Source organism: Staurois parvus, unplaced genomic scaffold, assembly GCF_062004578.1.
Source record: "Staurois parvus isolate SC_StPar_1 unplaced genomic scaffold, SC_StPar_1.0 ptg000172l, whole genome shotgun sequence".
NCBI classification, from domain to species: Eukaryota; Metazoa; Chordata; class Amphibia; order Anura; family Ranidae; genus Staurois; species Staurois parvus.
The window spans coordinates 4,301,582-4,321,919 of record NW_028317968.1 but is presented as its reverse complement, the minus strand read 5'-3'; the positions used below and the strand labels follow the sequence as shown (position 1 = coordinate 4,321,919).

Sequence of the window (20,338 nt, the reverse complement as noted above, 5' to 3'; positions counted from 1 at the left end):
CACAAATAGTTTTCCAATCCAGCTTTTACAGTTTTCCATTATTGATAGTAGAAGAGATCATAGTGCTAGAAATTTCTCAGCATGTATACATTTTTTGACAAAAAGTTTTGTGACACCTTATTGTGATGTAGTAAAAGCTTATAAAAACCTGATTCCAAAAACAGTGTTTTTTTTTTTTTTATAAAAGTGAATTTAATAATGACAATGATAATATTGAACTTTTATTGCAATCAGATGTCAAGACGTTTGACAGTTGAGCCAAGATAAGTCTTGTACCCACTTCCCAGAAGCAGTAACTTTCAGCGTGTCTTGATCAAATAACCAGTATTTTTCACCTTTGAAAAAATAAACTGAGCCATTAGGATGAGTCACTGCTGCATTAGCACTGTGAGGAACACCTTTCCAGTCCTGTATGCTGCGTGGATAGTAGGGCTCCATCATCATAGATTCCTCATTCATCACGTAGTACTTTTCTCTTTTGAAAATGACCAAATGTCCAAGTGGTGGAAAATATAAGACTGTGTCAGGATGTCGCGGGAAACCATGGTCACTACACTTATGAGGAAAACCAGCCTCTAGTCTAGAACCTTTGTATCTCCAGCATCTCCCACCTGCAAAAATGTCACAAAAAAAGAATATGGTATTATTATTATTATTATACAGGATTTATATAGCTGTAACAGTTTGCGCAGTGCTTTACAGCATGAGGGCAAACAGCACAGTTACAATACAATTGAATACAGGAGGAATCAGAGAGCCCTGCTCATTGTACTCTGCACAATACTGCTCCAGTTATGAACCTAAATTAATCATGTAATTATGTATAAAGTCACAAAAAACAAAGTACCTGTCTCAGAAGCCTCACATAGCAGGTACAATATCCTACCTCACGGGATGCATGCATATGGGCTTCGTTCACACCATCACATTAGAAAGCACACATTTGCTTAATGTGCTGCAGTAAAATTTATTGCAACACGAGATGCTTTTTAAGGGCATTTTACATGCATTTTATTCTTTTTAAATTCTTCCCTACAAAACGTGAAATCATATACAGTATATATAATTGAAAGCACACCAATTAAAATGCATATTGCATTTTTAGAACATTTTTAATGCAATGCTATTGACTGTAATGGAACATGTGCTATTCAAGAACCACGCAAAATAAAGCAAGTAAAATGTTTAAAAGTCGCACCACACTGTACTTTAACATAGAAACATAAAAAAAATGGGGAAATTTACTTTTTTCTGCTATCACTTTTCTATTTATACATGTTTTTGCTATGTTATGATTTGGTTTGTTTTTTTGTTGTTAAAGTAGAGCTCCACCCAAAAGGGGGAAGTTCTGCTTTAAGGACTGTTCCCCATTAAGGATTGGCACCTTTGGAGGGCGGGGGGAACGGGTACCCACTTCCGGTTCGATCGCCTAGGCGATCAGAAACGGAAGGTGTCCTCCCTCCTTGTAGTCTTTTTGGACACATGCCAGATCCCAGAAGACTACAGGACCATTCAGAAATCGCAGCACTACTCGCGCATGCGCAGTGGGTACCCGGCTGTGAAGCCGCAAGCTATCACAGCCGGGTGCCCACACAGAAGATGCCGGCCTCCTGGACTATGGGACGGCCGTTGAAACAGGCTGCAGGGGACACACCACGGGACTGAGGGATAGGTAAGTGGCTCTTTTTTTAAAAGTCAGCAGCTACAGTTTTTGTAGGTGAGTGGAACTCCGCTTTAAGTATTGATCTATGTTTGCCCCAAGCATGTTCGAATCCACTTACTGTTGACTGACTTACTACCTCTACTGGCAGTTTATTCCAACAATAAACTACTCTTTCAGTAAAAGAAATACTTTCTAAAATTCGTTTTCAACTTTCCTACTGCTAGTTTGCAGTCATGTCCCCGTGTTCCTGATGTTGGCTTCCTATTACAAATCCTGCCCTCCTGAATCTTATGCACCCCCTTGATGTATTTAAAGGTTACAGTCACGGCTCCCCTTTACCATCTTTCCTCCAGACTGTACATATGAGGTTCCTGAAGTCTCTCCTGATATGACCTTTCACCATTTTTGTTACCCATCTCTGGACTTTGGTTCTATCTTATCAATATATTTTTGTAAATAAAGTCTCCAGAAATGGACCCAGTATTCTAATTGGGGTTTCCTGCTCAAGGTTGTGTGCTTCGTTAAGCAATCACTTGTATGCCAATTTAGACATGGTTTAGCTGTCTGTGCAACTGTGCTGTCTTAATTATTCATACAGCTGATACTATGGCACATTTTCCCATATATACTTCACAAGGCAAATATATATTCTAAAATTTCAATTGTTCATTCCCCAATGTATATGTTGGGTGAATAACCCAATATATGCTTTTTGGAATACTACTTCATAAAGTTATAAACCTGGGGATCTGAGTGGCATGCCAAAACCTATTCAAATACCAGCTTTCAGAGAGCATGTATTTGCAAAAGAACCTTCCAGAATACCAGAGTGGGGCACGGGACAACAAAGGATAACACACAGGACTAGGCAAGGATTGCAGAAGTGGGAGTGAATACTGATAAAAATCTGTAAATCGCTCCCCCTCCCCCAAAAAACTTGATTACAGGTTGGGAGGAGTTTGCAAACCAATGGGACTTCACCTTTGAGTGAAGGTCCATTTTAACAAGAAATACTTTAGCTTTAAATTTAACCCTCAGTGATCTTTATAGCTGCAGGTCCTGTGGAGTACATTTATGTTCAATTCACAAGAGAAGCTGTGAAGTCCTTTAAGTCTCTTTTTTTCCACACTGCTTCCGTTTCTGTGAACCTGCTCTGTATTAGAGAAAAAACTAAAGGCATTTTTTTTTTATAAGTAAGGGAGGGTTAGGGGAAGTTGAGCTTCTAAAAGTGAAAGTGCTTCTACTGCAAACTTTGAATTACTCCACAGTGCCTGCAGCTACAGATGTTAGCAAGCATTTGCTGTAAAGTTGATTAACTATGCCCATTAATTATATGTAAATATTTGAATGTTCATAGTCTAGCCATAGTTCTACTTTAAATTACCCATGCAGTACAGCACTTACATGGTCCTTTTTCTGCATGCTATGGCCACATACCTGACAAAATGGATTAGTCGAAAATCAGCCCTTAGCAGGAAACAATTTGTAGCTTTTGGTGCTGGTATGGCATCTCAAAATCTGGAAATGAAATACCAAGTATACATATTTCTCAACTGTCACCCCAGTCACTGCTGCAAAATTAACCACAGAGCTCAATCTCAGTCACGTGAAGCCTGAGATTGAGCTCTGCATTCACTGTTGCAGAAGTTTTTTTATTCCAGGTCCCAGTCCTTTTTGTCTCTTTTGGTCAGTTGACCATGTTGACCGCACTTATGCTTATCTGACTACAGTTTTCCTGGAAATTGTATTTGCAGTCATAACCTTTGATAGTGAACCTCGCAACACGGCAAAAATTTGGCAACTTCAGTCACAGAGGCACCAGCTAAGTGGGCACCAACAATCTGACATGTCTCTGTATTACTGGCAGCGCACACAGTGAATGACAAAAGTGAGGCTTCCCACCTGTTCGCCTCACTTTCCTCATTCACTGAATGCTCTGCTAGTAATACAGAGTCATGGCAGAGCTTACTGAGCTTCAAAGAGGGAAAATTGTTGGTGTCACTTAGTTGGTGCCTCCGTGACTGAAGTTGCCAATTTATTTGCCATGTAGTGAGTATCAAAGGTTATGATTGCATTTACAGTTTCTGGGAAAATGTAATCTGATAAGCATAAGCGTGCTCGACTGATCGAAAGAGAAAAGGACATTGTGCAGTATTTTGACCTGGAATAGGAAAACAACTGTTGCAAAAGTGACTGCAGAGGTCAATCTCAGTTTTCATGGAACTGAGTCTTCATGGGACTGAGATTGAGCTTTGCAGTCACGTTTGCAGCAATTGTGTTCTTATTCCTGGTCACAGTCTTGCGCAATGTCCTTTTGTCTCTTTTGGTCAGTTGAGCATGCTTATCAGATGGTGTTTTCCCAGAAACTGTATATGCCATCATAACCTTTGATACTGAACCTCGCAACATGGCAAATAAATTGGCAACTTCAGTCACAGAGGCACAAACTAAGCGGGCACCAACAATTTGCCCTCTTTGAAGCTCAGTAAGCTCTGATACAACACCATATTACTAGCAGCGCAAACAGTTAATGACGAAAGTGAGGCTTCCCACCTGCTAGCTAGGTGTCTCATCACACAGCGCAAGCAAAAGAAAGCCACATTGCTTTCACTTTCAGCGCAAAACATGTCACTTTCGCACCTGCAAATCATTTATTTATTTATTTCAGGTACTTATATATCGCCATCAATTTACGCAGCACTTTACACATTTATTGTACATTCACATCAGTCCCTAACCCTCAAGGGGCGTACAATCTAAGGTAAATAATATAGTGTTTCCATTTTCTTTGTCTAACCTCTGTATATTGTACATTCACATCAGTCCCTGCTGTCAAGGAGCTTACAATCTAAGGTCCCTTACTCACATTCATACACATACTAGGGCCAGTTTAGACAGACAACAGACCAGCTTGTCTTTTAATTGTGGGAGGAAACCCACACAGACACAGGAAGAACATGCAAACTCCAAGCAGGTAGTGCCATGGTTGGGATTCAAACCAATGACCCTAGTGCTACTAGGCAGAAGTGCTAACCACTTAGCCACTGAGCTGTCCATGTAATCATTTTTTATTATAGAAAAAGACTGAACTACAACCAAACCAGAAATATGTCACACAGGGGAAACAAACAGTAAGTTAAAAAATACATGGATAACAAAAAATTATCAACAGATATAAAAGAGCTAAAGAAAAGGGGAATTACGGGGATATTCAAACAAATCCTCGGGTCAGTTAAAGTAAGTTGTCCCTTCCAATTCCAGATAGTACTCTCATGATTGATCTGCCTTGGCGGGATTACATGCATTGTGTTCGTTTTTATAGCTTACCTTAAAATAAACCTACTTTCATGTAGGAGTGAAAAAAAAATCAGTCTCACTGAACAATTGTAGCTTTTACAATAAAGGCATGTCTTGTTTTTTTCCCCCCTACCACTGACGTCATCTTGACATAAGTAACGGAACTGGAAGAAATCTACCTATTTGGCAGCTCAGACAGCAGGCAGTAAGTAGCTCAGGTTCAAGAATTCAACAGCTGTGCTAATTTTGTGCTAGAGGCAAAACAGCCTGGTTATTAGTTCCTGGTGACTGCAACAATGGCATCATTTTCTCAGGGCAAGTAGTGTTGCTAATTAGCTCTGGTTTCCTTGACGTTTGAATGTTTTGCTCACTGTGTGACAGCACTCCTTGCACTGTGAGTGGCCAAAGTCTTTAAGGTATGGTAAAAATGCCATCTAGAAATACTTGTGTTCGTTCAGGGAAAAGAGTGGGAATAGGAACACAGAGTCCATATCTACACTGCCTACCACAGATGCTGAGATCTGCTCCTGGAAATGGCCCTGCTTTTGAATCCTGATTAAAGCTTACAAGCTGGCACCCTATTTTAAGGCAACACAAGTAAAACACACAAAATGAGCAACAAATGTTAAACACACAAACACATGAGGAACCACAGTCCAACTCACCCTTTATTCCTCCATTTTCACATAAGTTAAACACTTCAAGTCCCAACACTTTCACCCCCTTCCTGTCCAGGCTAATTTTAAGCTTTCAGTGCTATCACACTTTGAATGACAATTGGGCGGTCATGCAACACTGTACCCATATGAATTTTTTAGCATTTTTTGAGACAGATAAAACTTTATTTTGGTGGTATTTATTCACCACTGGGATTTTTATTTTTTGCTATATAAATGAAAAAGTCCAAACATTTTGGAAAAAAAAAAGTGTTTTTCTTATAAAATTTTGCAAATAAATAATCTTTCTTCAGAAATCTTGGCTAAAATGTATTCAGCTATCTTTTTAGTAAAAAGAAAAAACCCAAAATTAGTTTATAAACCAAAAATTATAATTTTTCTACATTTTTTTAACATTTATATTTTATTTTTTATATTATTAATGTTTTTGTAACATTCCATCACCCTAGCAGTACAGTGTCACCATAGTGACACTGTACTACTTGTGGGGGGGTGATGAAGATTGTTTTGTTTTTTTTTACACTGATTGCTTTTACACTTATAAAGGCTGTAAAAGCAATCATTTCTCCATCTCTCTGGCTGCATTCTTGCAGCCATTGAGAAATACTGTGAGAGCTGTGATTGGTCACAGCTTGTCATATGGTACAAGGCTGTTGTGAATAGCCTTGTACCATGTGACCTCTGTGATCATTCAAAGATTTCACAAGTAGTAAGCAATGATGTCAGAAAGTGACATCTTGTTTACTACTGTTCATGTAATCACTGATTGGCCAATCAGTGATCACATGAATCGGAACTTCACACAGAGGTCCCGTACACCGATCGGTGTTCTGCTATGTCCTCCAGACACAGCAGCACTAGATCACGGTGCTGCGCGCTCACAGGGAGCACGCACAGGCAGTGAATGTGAATGTGGGTGACGTTTAGAAATGCCACTGATTATTGCTGATTTTGTAGATTACCAGCTTTACTCGAATTTAGCTGAATATAACTTCATTCTATGCTGTTACAGTCTTATGAATATATTGCCTAGTGAACAGTGATTGATCTAATCCTTTACTTACACATTTATGTGCATACTGCTATTTACTGAAACCTGTGACAATACAGTAATACCTCGGTTTACAAATGCCTTTGTTAATGTAATTTTCGGTTTACGAATGAAAATCCAGTGAAAATAATGCCTCAGTTTACAAATTTTTTTCACAATACAAAGTGTATGTCAGTGCTGATTTTTAAAAGCAATTGCCAGCTTTTTTTTTTCTTCACTATAGCTCACAGAATTAGCTGTTATTTTCCCTGGAGTTAACGAAAACTTTGTTTCTTTTAAGAAACTAAAAGGAAACATTGTTTCTCTTAACTCTGGGAAATAAACTAAAAGAAAACTTTCTTTCTTTTAGCTGGGGAGAAAGTGACAGCTGAATTTCTGAGCTATAGTGAAGAAAAAAAAAAGTGGTATTTAATTACATTTAAAAACCGGCACCAGAATCTAACCACAAAACACTTCTTCGGTGGTATCTGGTTCCTACACATCTTACTAAAATATACCCTTCTGTGTCACCCAGCTGTTTTCGACATTGTGGACAAGAGGGTACTATGCTCCACATATGGTGGAAATGCCCTGTGGTGACTAGGTTTTGGATCAGTTTATTTAATTTCCTTTATTCTGTAACGGGGGTAATATTTGTCAATCCCCTGAAATAGCTCTATTTCATTTATTGCCCACTGATATTCCTAAGAAATCGGTTAAATTGATTCTTTATATCCTGTTGGCTGTGAGAATTACGATAGCCAGACATTGGAAACAGTCAACGATTTCACTGGAATTAGTCAAGCAGAAACTTAATTGGATTATGATTAATGATAAACTTACTAGTATACTTAACAATGCTTCTAAATTTGAGAGCACTTGGGATCCATGGATTCCCATAATGGCAGTGTAGTAGTAAAGAATCCCTTTAGCTGACTAGAGGACAGCAGAGGGGGGTTAACAGCACCTGGTCCTGAGATCCTATAATGTCTGTACTCAGAGGCTTTTGTAGAGCAACTGTCAGCCTCTCTCAGTGATACCAGATGCCCCTCTATTCATCTTTTAGGAGAATTTGGGCCACTCATGAGGTCCAGTTTCAGGCCCTCAGGTCACCCATCTGAGGCCTCTTGGCAGCAGGTACCAGGGGAGGCAAGCCTGCCTCGACCCTGGCTTGGTGCAATCCACTCTGGGAAGGACACTGACCCATGTGCTCTCAGAATATAAATACCAGCTCCACACATGCAATGGTACCATCTGCCCCTGTAACGGCCCAGAGCTGTATTCATATACATGCTGTTTATTTGCCTAACTCCCTCCTGTGTTCTGGAAAGCTCTAGTGGTTTTGAAAGGCAGGAGGAGTTCTAGGCAAACTTAAACAGCACCAGAGCATCATGCGCAATCCTAACTAATAGTAGGATTAAATGTACCCAATAGCTTCCCTGTCAGGCAGAAGAGCAAACTACACTAATCTAGCACCTGTAAAACCGTAACCAGAAACCGGCGCTCAAATCTCTCTTGCTGCACTAAAAATGGAATTTTACACTTGCTGAGGTGCTGCCCTTGATAGATCTGGGAATCTTGATACTAGCAGAAAAGAACAAAACAGGGCGCACTCTCCTCGTGCATTAATGCAATAACCAACAATGTATTAAAAAGATGTAAAAACATACTCACAAGCCATAAAAGGTCATAAAAACCGAGACAAGAAGTCAAAGGTGCCAGTCGTGGACAGCATGCGTCCTCGGGTGAACTCCCTTCCTCATCTATTGCTCTGAGGAAGGGAGTTCGACTCCCGAAACGTGTTAGCACGTCACCTGAGGATACATGCTGTCCACGACTGGCACCTTTGACTTCTTGTCTCTGTTTTTATGACTTTTTATGGCTTGTGAGTATATTTTTACATCTTTTTAATACATTTTTGGTTATTGAATTAATGCACGAGGAGAGTGCGCTTTGTTTTGTTCTTTAATCTAGCATCTATACTAGGAGGGTGGTGCAAATGTTTGATCCCCTTCTCCAGAAAGGGTGGTAGAGAGTGAATGGAAGAAGGATGCTGACAGTGCCTCCTGTAATATGAATTTGTTACATCGGTCTGTAGCTGCAAAGTTTTCAGGTTAATATTTTTAGAGCACAGAATATAAACTGTACATCAATCTAAATATCACATTTAAATACATATTGGCACCTGTGCTTGTACAACTACTTATTTATAGTCTGATTAGGGGGCTTCCTGTTGCAGGGTGACAATGCTCACCCACTGCCTTGTAATGGAGCAGTAGTGCTGTCATCCTTCCAGTGGCCTCTCACTGTAACAAGCAGCCATGACAAAGTACACTATGCCCATATTTTACCCTTGGCAGTGCATGTCATTCTGCCAGTCACTTCTAGGCACACTTCCAGCACTGCTTGATTCCCATTGCTGCAGGTAATATAGAGAGGTCTTAACCATCTGCCACTTTCTGCCTACAGTGGACAGTGCCCAAAGGCTGCTGACAGCTAAAGTCCAGAAGCCAGGGACCAGGGCTCATCAGTATCATCATTGGAAGTGACGTGCTGCTAATACCCACCCTCAGCCTTGGCCCAGAAGCCATAGTCACATAACTGTAGAATATTGTATAAAAATATATTTTAGGCATCATTACTTGGAAGTCTCAGATTGGATACTAAACAAATAAATGACATCCTGTGTGTTTCAACAACTCAAGTTTGACATCTACTTTTAAATCCAAAAAAAGCATACTGTAATCCAGTTTAGCAAAGGTTGAGATGGGTCTGCTGTGTGACAATGTCCTCTGATAGTGTGAGTAACTGGCGGTGTGTCTGAACATTGATGAAAATGTCGCCAGCTCCACGGCTACTGAACTGCAGGTTTCATACCAACTTCTCACCTTTAAAAAAGTAAAATTTGCCATCTGATCCTGACACTGCTGCAGCTTCTACAAAAGCTGGTATTCTCTTCCACCTCTGCTGTGTGAGAAGGGGCCCTGAGACATTCCCATCCAACGTCACCATCCAGTAGTGTCGGCCTTTGAAGATGTACAATGTTTGTTTCAAGTCTGTGTAACCAGCAGAAATAATTTTAGTGGCAGTGAAGCTTTAGTGTAATGAAAAACACAAGATTAACCCCTTCACGCTTAAGGGTAAAACAAATCTAAGCACAATTGTGCAACTTTGACATGTGTTAGTAAAACTGTACATACTGTATCATCACAACTACTTTGTACATCCAGGTTAATTATACCACGGTTTTTTTTTCAGGACAAATTGGGCTGGTGGTAAATGGTAATGGATATCTCCTGATTTTATTTGGTGGTAAATGGTAATGGATATCTCCTGATTTTTTTTTTATTAAGGAAAACTAGCCCAAAATAGTAAAAAAAAAATATATATTTTTTTTTTACATTTAGCTGTGTGTTTCTTATTACTACCATAACCTACCACCAAAGAACAACCCAAAATAAATTTTCCAGCTCTTGACAATCACAGCGATACCATATATGTGTATGTTATTTGTTGTTTGTACCCGTAGTACAGCCCAGAAACAGTAGTGTGCATTTTGTTTTTTGTTTACGTAAAAACACACTGGCACTGACACACTGACACTCATACCAATTTAATAAGAAATAATTAAAAATCCTGACCTTTGACCCTGACCTTTTACTCTGACCTTGTCCCAAACACTTACCCTGGCACTGACCTAGATCAAACCTTGATCTAGGTATTTTTTCTTTTTTTTTCCTTTTTTAATATCTATTTATTTTTTAACAAACATTGTTTTCCCCTCTATGCCAGGAGTTAGAGAGATACAATGTATCTCTCTCCTCCATTCACAGAGAGAAAAAAAAAACAAGGGCACGAGTTCACCTCAGGACAAGCTAGGGAGGTTCTGAAGGTCAGAGCTTCTGGAGCCCTTCCACCTCTCCAGAAAGCCGAGAGTGTTCTGGAGGAGAGATGGAAGAAGGGAGGAGGCTCAGATATGCATGCTTGAGGGACCTTGGCCAATCCCCTGGCAGATGGCAGGGCATGGTGACCAAGGCAACCCTTAGGGCAGTGTCGAGTAGAAGATGGCAGTGTAGGGTGGAAGATGGACTGAGAGGAAGACTGGAGTGAGGAGCCTGGGAGGGGTTCCCAGGGAGGGGAGTCCACCTGCAGGCAGGATTCTACAAAGGAGAATCTTCTCTGTCCCATTGTCTCCTTGGGAGGACAGCCAGCAGAGAAGGGCCCAGAATAAGGCCTGAAGGCAGCCACCAACCCACCAAGGAAACAGGGAAAGACAGAGTGAGTACTCCTACACCCCCTGGGCCAGATTAGGAGAGAGGGAGGTCAGGTGCAATACCCAACTAGTTTTCATCCAGGACTGTTCTAATACTACAGCTCTTGGGTCCCCTTGCCCAAGCATTCTCAGGCGGCTGGGTGAAGAGGGTTCATCTGGGATCTGAGGAGGTACACCAAAGAGCTTTGGATGTTCTTAGAGCAACTATGTACAAAAATGTGGGCTAAAATAGTCTCTCCTCTAAGTTGTCCTCATGTTTACAGTTTCCGCGGGCATCCTGTATACCTCTAGACCCCATCCAATTTGTTAACCCTTTAATAAAACAAAACCAAGCTCAATGACTGTTTACTGTCTCCAGTGTGCAAAGTGAAGAAAATGCATATTGCCTGGCAGTGCAGAGCTTTAGGGGGCCTAAAACTCAGCTACTCCTAAGGGGGTAGGTGCTACATATATTAATCAGTGCTTTATATATATGTGCTCTATTTTTCCCTTTTTAGCTGGCTTCAACAGCATACTAATACTTTGCACAATGTACTCTCTTTTAACAGTGGTTTAGTTGCATGCTTCTATTATGTAAACTTTAATTATAAACGAATGAAAATTCTGTCTGCTTATAATTAGGGAATCCTTACCCCAAGTGACAGCATCAAACATGGACTGGCAGTAATATGGTCTGACTGCACCATCTGTGACTCCTTTCTTTTCTTCACTCCAGTCTTCAAACATACTGAACAGTTTCCCGGGAAGCTGCACCATCCTGCCACTTGAGGGCGCCCCTGTCACACAAGCACAATGAAGATGATAAAGCCATTTCACTTATTATTCACATTTATTTTTCAGTGTAAAAAAAGCCTAGTAACAAACCTTAACATTAAATTTGCTCTAATTCATGAGATCATTTTTCCATCTATACCCGTTTTCACATTTAGTTGCATATTTCTAATATTTGTTTTATACTTTTAAATGTATTTACTATGGTCAATTCAAATGCTCAGTGGTTAGCACTTATGCAATGCAGCATTGATATTATTCTTTTCAGTTTCAACCAGGACACTGTCTGGAGTTTGTATGTTCTCCCTGTGTTTGTGTGGGTCTCCTCCAGGTACTCCAGTTTCCTCCCACACTCCAAAGACATGCAGGTAGGTTAATTGGATCCTAGTATGTGTATGTATGAATGTGAGCTAGAAACCTTAGATTGTGAGCTCCTTAGAGGACAAGTATAGCCAAAGCTGTTTTGTCTATAATTCTCCTGTAGGTCACAGGAGTGTACTTAGTTCTGTGCTCCTAAGACCCGTTTTCAGCTGACAGTGGGCTAAAGTCCGCTGTTGGCCGACGGCAATCAGCCGGACCAGGCTCTGCAAACATCCCAACTTTACAGCCAGGATCCACTCAGAAGCCTGGACCTGCACCTGGCTCAGCCTATCAGCAAACTGCTGAGAGGCTGAGCCAGCAGTTCCCTCCCCCTCCAGTGAGCGCTGGAGAGGCAGAGCAGGGAGTCGGTGTCTGACAGTCCTGGCTCTCTGCTCAGAGTGGAGGGGGAGAGCTGAGCGATCAGTGGCATTTGATAGCTCACTTTTCAATGCAGAGCTGGTGGGGGTCAGATTCAGCATCGAATCAATGCTGCATCCACCTAGGTGAGTAGGATTGTTTTGGGTTTTTTTTTACTTCTCTTTAACCACTTGAACAGCAACCCGCTCCTGCACCCGTTTATGTACATGGGCCAGACGGAAGCAGTGCAGGAGCGGGTTGCCATTCATAAACAGTGCCCACATTTATGCCTGCGCACGCTCGTGACCTCTGTGTGAAGTCCCGATCATCACATCTCATCACATGAATAGTAGTAAGCAAGATGTCACTTCTGACATCATTACTACAATTGAAATCTGTGAATGATCACAGAGGTCACATGGTACAAAGCTATTCACAACAGCCTTGTACCATGTCACAAGCTGTGACCAATCACAAGTCTCACAGTATTTCTCAATGGCTGCAAGAATGCAGTCAGAGAAAGAGAAATGATTGCTTTTACAGCCTTTATGGGGGTAAAAGCAATCAGTGTAAAAAAAAAAAAAAAAAATCTTCATCGCGCCCCCCCCCCCCCCAAGTAGTACTGCTAGGGTGACCGTATGTTAAAAAAAAACAAAAAAACAAATAGTATAAAAAAAAAATGTAAAATAAAATTTGGAAAATTATAATTTTTGGTTATAAACTAATTTTGGGTTATTCTTCATAAATCTTGGCCAAAGATAACTGAATACATTTTGGCCAAGATTTATGAAGAAAGATTATTTATTTGCAAAATTTTATAAGAAAAACACTTTTTTCAAAAATTTGGGACTTTTTCATTTATATAGCAAAAAAAAAAAAATTGCAGTGGTTAATAAATACCACCAAAATAAAGCTTTATCTGTCTCAAACAAAGAAGCTAAAAAATTCATATGGGTACAGTGTTGCATGACCGCGTAACTGTCATTCAAAGTGTGATAGCACTGAAAGCTGAAAATTGGCCTGGACAGGAAGGGGGTAGAAGTGTTCGGACTTGAAGTGGTTAAGGGACATGGACTGAGGTGAATATATATTTTCTAAAGGTGCATGAACAAGGGCACTATATAAAATACTTTAAATAAATAGGCAAACAAACTATTATTATTTAGGGTGTAGAGTGGGCTCTTACACATGTCAAGCTTGAGTAGGTTTCGCCCTAAAACAACAGTGGTGAGTAGATTAAAAAGTTTATCCCACCCATCAAGAATAATTTCATGTGTTAGTAGAAGCTGTTGTGTTGTATTACACAGTAGTGTCTTATTTATTGGGGACTGGCAGATCTGTGCATTTCCTAAGGCCAGTACAAGGGGGGCAGTCTCACTCTCCTTTCTGCATTTGTTCCAATTTCATGGAGAATAATGTGGGAAGAATTATGTCCAGCAAAAGTGTCAGTTAGAGGATTGGGAAAAACCATTTAACACTGACAGAGGAGTTTACAATGGCTACCTATTGTAAGGCAAGACTACTCTACAGTAGGCAGGGAACTGTGGTGGGAAGACATCACATACTGGGGTTGATTTACTAAAACTGGAGAGTGCAAAATCTGGTGCAGCTCTTCACAGAAACCAATCAGCTTCCAGGTTTTATTGTCAAAGCTTAATAGAAAAAGTTGAAGTTAAAAGCTGATTAGCTATCATGCACAGCTGCACCAGATTCTGAGTTCAGTTTTAGTAAATCTACCCCACCGAGTCCTCAAGGCCAAACCAACAAAGTCAACAGGCAATTCTGCTCTGTAGCATCTACTCCTAAATGATATTTCAGATTTGGCCAAATTAGACTTCTTTGTTACACTGTTGTACGTAGGTTACAATATTACACAGTGAGGTTGTTTTACTAAAACTGGCAAAATCGGGTTTAGCTGTGCATGGTGGCCAATCAGCTTCTGACTTCTTGACAATAAAACCTGAAAGCTGATTTGTATGCAGACCTGCACCAGACTTTGCACTCTTCAGTTTGAGGCCTGGTTTGCACCCATGTGTTTTTTATTGCTTTTTGCTTAAAAGCACTACAGTACATTTAACATGGTTTCCTATGGGACATGAGTGAAACATAAACAGAAAATATAAATGGCATACAAAATGGCTAAAATTATGCCACAAAAGTGAAAATGAGCACATATATCGCAAGTGCTCTACCATATGTGAAACATCATTTTCATGTTTCATGAACAGTGCACTTTTATCACTACGGTACGTATCCAGGGGCGGACTGACCATTTGGAAACTCAGGCACTGCCCAAGGGCCCGGGGTCAGTAGGGGGCCCCATGAGATGCCCCTGGTACCTTTTTCATAGGCTTTTTTGAGTTTGGGCAAGGACACAGGGGCCCCATGATCCCCTATTGCCCGGGGGCCCCATGAGTTGTCAGTCCGCCCCTGTACGTGTCTTTAGTTTTGTACGTGTCAATTTGTGTTGTTTCACATATGGTAGTGCATTTGTGATATTTGTGCTCATTTTCACTTTTGTGGCATCATTTTAGGCATTTTTTATGCCATTTATATTTTTCTGTTTATGTTTCACTCATCATCCATTTATATTCTTCCCTGACCTTTATGTCATCCACGTTTATATTGACATTGGGATATATCACTTTGGGCTCTTTTTGTATTTGGTATACCAGTATAGTTTTATTTATATATTATTTCTACCACTCTATTATATATACACTTTATTATATATGGGCGGCACAGTGTCTTAGTGGTTAGCACGTCTGCCTTGCAGTAAATGGGTCATGGGTTTGATTCCCAACCATGGCACCTCCTGTATGGAATTTGCATGTTCTCCCTGTGCTTGTGTGGGTTTCCTCCCACACTCCAAAGACATGCTGGTAGGTTAATTGGATCCTGTCTAAATTGTCCCTAGTATGTGTATGTATGAATGTAAGTTAGGGACCTTAGATTGTACACCCCTTGAGGGTTAGGGACTGATGTGAATGTACAATATATATGTAAAGTGCTGTGTAAATTGACGGCGCTATATAAGTACCTGAAATAAATAAATATACTATTCACTTTAGTATTATGGCACACGTCTCCAGTCGAGGACTTGTTTTATTCGTGGCATGTTCACGTATGTTAGGATACTTGTGGTATTTGTGCTGTTTAAGTTGTAGTTCACATGTGGTATGGTCCCTGTCCAGCAAAAGTGTCAGTTAGAGGGTTGAGATAAGCCATTTAACACTGTCAAAGATGCTTGGAATGGTCAGCTTATATTCATTTATGTAAAACCTTTATCACAAAAAATGAAAAATATCACTATAACTGCTTAAAAAGTGTTGTCCGTTTGGCTTTAATTTGTTAGTCAAGTCCATCTAAATTTGCTAGTGCACGTAGCACTACTTTCTCCCCTGTCTGCCAATGCTGCTGTCCAAAGAGGTCTCTGTTGCTCATCCAGTGGAGTGGAGACATCCTAAGACAGAAAGTGTGTTACTGGCCAGATCACCAGGTGAAAAAGGAAAAGCCTATCAAAATGAGCAAACGCAGCCACCAAATTTAGGTCTCATTCACACCATAGGTGCAGAAAAACTGATGGAAATTGACGCGCAGGTTTCACTTGCTGAGACATCTGTTTACATCTGTTTTCATGCGCACTTCAATGAGTTTTATACACGTTGCAGATTTCTGCGCAGAAAAAAATCTGCACATGATACTAGTCTTGTGGTGTGAACAGGACACTTGTAGCATGCATGTAGAAAAACGGACATCTCTGCACCATGGTGTGAACAAGCCCTTAAGGTAAGATTTAATATATAACGTTTTTGAATTTAAAGCTGGAGTTTGGGTATGTATGTTTTTGCATAGTTACATTGGTCCAGGTTGAACCAATATAAGTATGTATGTTCCATACCTGGCCGATCATCATGGAACCTGAAAATGCCTCTAGCAGTCGCCGCTACCACAGCTAGAGTTTCCTTTGCTAAGTGGCTGCACTTCAGCTTACAGAACACAGGAGGTTGCCTGCTCGATAGCTGCCATATTCAGAGAACACTTCCATCTATGTTCACCAAGCATCAAGGCAGCTGCTCGAGACAGGACCTTGAAGTTAGTGTTAATGACAGTAGTGGTGCCTACTACAGCGATTTCCAGCTTCCAAGGGGGATCCCACAGGTATGGTGCAGGACCCACATTTTTGTGAATATGCATTTAGTTGAAAAACAGTAGATATACAGATGCTCCCAGACTTAGGCCTTGTTCATGCAATACGTGCAGAAAAACTGATGCACAGATTTCACTTGCAGAGACATCAGTTTACACCAGTTTTCATGCGCGCTTCAATGAGCTTTAAACACGTTGCAGATTCCAGCGCAGAAAAAAATCTGCACAAGATACTAGTGTTGTGGTGTGAACAGAGCACATAGAGAACAATTGATTTTGTTGTGCCCTTGCAGAACGCATGCAGAAAAACTGACATTTCTGCACCGTGGTGTGAACGAGCCCTGAATGTTACATTTTAAAATAGTTTGGTGTAACTTTTTTGGAGTTTGAAAATGTTATTATATATCTCACAAGCCACCAGCTGTATTTTCTTTTTGTTGTACTGGCAGCAAAAACAGAAGCTACTCACAACCTCCAATCAAGTTGTTTATGAGCAGAAAGATCCATACCACACGTACTCATCACAAAGAAAAAATTACCATAGAGATTTTGGATGGCAAAGATATCATCAAAATTCAGCACATATTCTCTGCCTAATTTTTTGTAGTATGGAGACATGAGGGCGTTGTTGATGGGTGAATGCTGAAGCCCAAGCGTGTGCCCAATTTCATGTGCCAAGACAACAAACAGATTTCTGCCCTTCCCATTCAATGACCAGTGTTCAGCATTGTCAAAGTGGGCTTCTCCTCTTCTTGGAAAAAAGGCATGAGCCAAAGCACCACCTGCCAGAAGACACAAGTCAGTTAGTGCAAAGAATGCATCATTCCAATAAGAAATGCTAGATCACCTAACAGACATTTCATATATAGAATTTATGGTTAGGAATCCCCCACTCCCCAAGTGCAGTGCCTCTTAAAATACATTTCAGCAATCTTCAATGTGCAGTGTTGCTGAATGCTGCAAAGCCTTTCCAACGAGAACCAGTCCTCTTCTTATGGTGTCTGCGCACCATAGCCTCATATTTTCTGCTATAGATGAGCTGTCCTGTGCTGGACTGTTGGAGGCCAAAGAGTAAAGAACTCAAAACAGGTAGGAAGGAAGGAAAGTATACTACCAGGCATGCTGCAATCAGAAGGTAGGGATTAACCAATTCATGCCTTATCTTCCATCAATAGTACATAGAAAAAAAATTAATCATCGACATGCCTCAAAACTATTTTCATTTAACATTCCAACTTTCTGGCTTTAAGAAACACTTAAATAAAAAGAAAGAAAACTGTAGTCAGTTGCAACTGTTTTTGCAGATGAAGCAGAGGACAAAAATATGGAATCACTCAACTCTGAGGAAAATATTATGGAACCATGAAAAAACCAAAACAAAAAAAACACTACAGTACACCATTAGTAGACTTTGTTGCATCACCTCTGGCTTTTATAACAGCTTGAATTCTCTGAGGCATGGATTTAACTATCGACAAACCGTATTCTTCATCAATCCGGCTCCAACTTTATCTTATTACAGTTGCCAGATCAGCTTTGCAGGTTGGAGTCTTGTAGGACCAATTTTCTTTATTTCCACCATAGATTTTCAATTGGATTGAGGTCCAGACTATTTGCAGGCCATACCATTGATGTTATAGGTCTTTCTTGAAGGAAAGTTTTCGCGGCTTTAGCCCTATGGCTAGATGCATTATCCTGAAAAATTATGTCATCATCAAACATCCTTTCAATCGATGGAAAAAGAAAAGTGTCCAAAATCTCAATATAAACTTGTGTATTTATTGAAGACTTACCACTGTTATCTCCCTCATACCTTTACCTGACATGCAACCCAATATCATCAATGATCATGGAAATTTGCATGTTTTCATCAGGCAGCCATTTTTATACATTTCATTGGAACGGCACCAAACAAAAGTTCCAGCATCATCACCCTGCCCAATGCAGATTCGTGATTGATCACCACTGCATATCACTTTCATCCAGTCATCCACAGTCCATGATTGATTTTCTTTAGTCCACTGTAACCTTATATTTTTTTGTTTAGGTGTTAATGATGGTTTTCGTTTGGCTTTTCTGTATGTAAATCTCATTTCCTTTAGGCAATATCTTACAGTTCAGTCACAGACATGGTCTCCAGCTTCTGTCCATTTGTTCCTCATTTGTTTTGTTGTGCATTTTCTGTTTTCAAGGCATATCACTTTAAAATTTCTATCTTGACGCTTTGATGTCTTCCTTGGTCTACCAGTACACTTCCCTTTTACAACCTTCCCATTTGATTTGTACTGGGTGATTCCATATGCTTTCCTCTGCTTGATCTGCAAAAACAGTTGCAATTGACTACAGTTTTTATTTTTTATTTTTTTTAAGTGTTTCTTAAAGCCAGAAGGTTGGAATGTTAAAGGAAAATAGTTTTGAGGCATGTCTGATTAATTTTTTTTTTTGTACACAAACAATTGAATTAACAATTTCCAAGAGTAGGGATTCCATACTTTTTGTCTGGGGTTGTAGAAGAACTGTGAATGTAGGGTCCTCCTGGGTCTAAGAGTGGCCATATTTGCTTTGTTTTTATTATCTGATCGATGTGCAATTCAATCAAGATGATTTAATCTGCAAATAATCAAATAGTCATAACTTCCCTTCTGATCAATTTAGAATAGGTTTGAGTTGAATGGCAAGGGCAGAAAATTACTGATCAATTTGCATCAATCAAGGGCGGACTGACAACTCAAGGGGCCCCCCGGGCAATAGAGGATCATGGGGCCCCTGTGTCCTTGCCCAAACTTAAAAAAGCCTAAGAAATAGGTACCAAGGGCATCTCATGGGGCCCCCTACTGACCTTGGGCCCTTGGGCAGTGCCCGAGTTTCCAGATGGTCAGTCCGCCCCTGGCATCGATCATTGGCACGGAGATGAATATGAACATATTTTGAACGATCAAATTTTGAGATTGCATGGTGGAAACAGATATGCGTTCAATAATTTAGGATTATATCTGCCAAATATCGATTGAAATATGTTTACCTGCGTGTGGCATATCAGCTGAATGGGTGGTACACTATAGATGGAATGTTCCTATTGGGAGAGATTGATCAGAAAAGAAATCTATAATTTATCAAAGCCTGTATGGTTGTATACCATTAACGACAGGATGAATCTGTGCTGAAATCCTCTGTGTAGTAGGGAATCTGGGTTCTCTGTATTCTAAACTAGTTTCTAGATTAATACATACATCACTGTTTCAATAACAGAGCTTACAAGAGTGAATGGTTTAGCACCTGGTCCATCAAATGCATGCCTAGCTCCATCATTATGTTCTCCATCGAAGAAAGCCAGACGAATGTTTGCTGGGCCCGTTGTAACCTCTGAGAAGGTCAGCGAGGAAACATTACTCCACAATTCAAACGCTGCTTTAACTGCCTGCCTCACCTGATGCTGAGACAGGTACCATGGCCAGTTCACAATCTGATAGGTCAGCTGATGTTTGTACCATTTACCTGGAACAAAAAACAAACACATTAATGTTCTACTGTAAATGGGGATTACAGATCATAAACGGTAGTTGCTTCAATTGTTTATGCATAAAATGCATTTAAAAAATGCTAATTAAGTTTATGGCAGGATTGATTTTACCACTTCAAGTCCGGACACTTTCACCCCCTTCCTGTCCAGGCCAATTTTCAGCTTTCAGTGCTATCACACTTTGAATGACAATTGCGCAGTCATGAAACACTGTACCCGTATGAAGTTTTTTTTGAGACAG

The 20,338-nt window shown here is 40.2% G+C and overlaps 1 protein-coding gene across 1 annotated transcript in view; it reads right to left on the bottom strand.

The window, feature by feature from the left end:
- Nucleotides 1–208: 208 nt before the first annotated feature.
- Nucleotides 209–20,338, bottom strand: part of MMP28 (matrix metallopeptidase 28) — a 99,720-nt gene continuing 79,590 nt past the window's right edge. The window contains exons 4-8 of the mRNA XM_089676597.1: nt 19,854–20,072; nt 17,117–17,359; nt 11,573–11,716; nt 9,556–9,723; nt 209–611 (exon numbers count right to left, since the gene is read on the bottom strand). Coding sequence (XP_089532723.1) covers nt 238–611; nt 9,556–9,723; nt 11,573–11,716; nt 17,117–17,359; nt 19,854–20,072 — 1,148 coding nt within the window. The 3' untranslated portion in view covers nt 209–237. The remainder of the gene's footprint in view (nt 612–9,555; nt 9,724–11,572; nt 11,717–17,116; nt 17,360–19,853; nt 20,073–20,338) is intronic.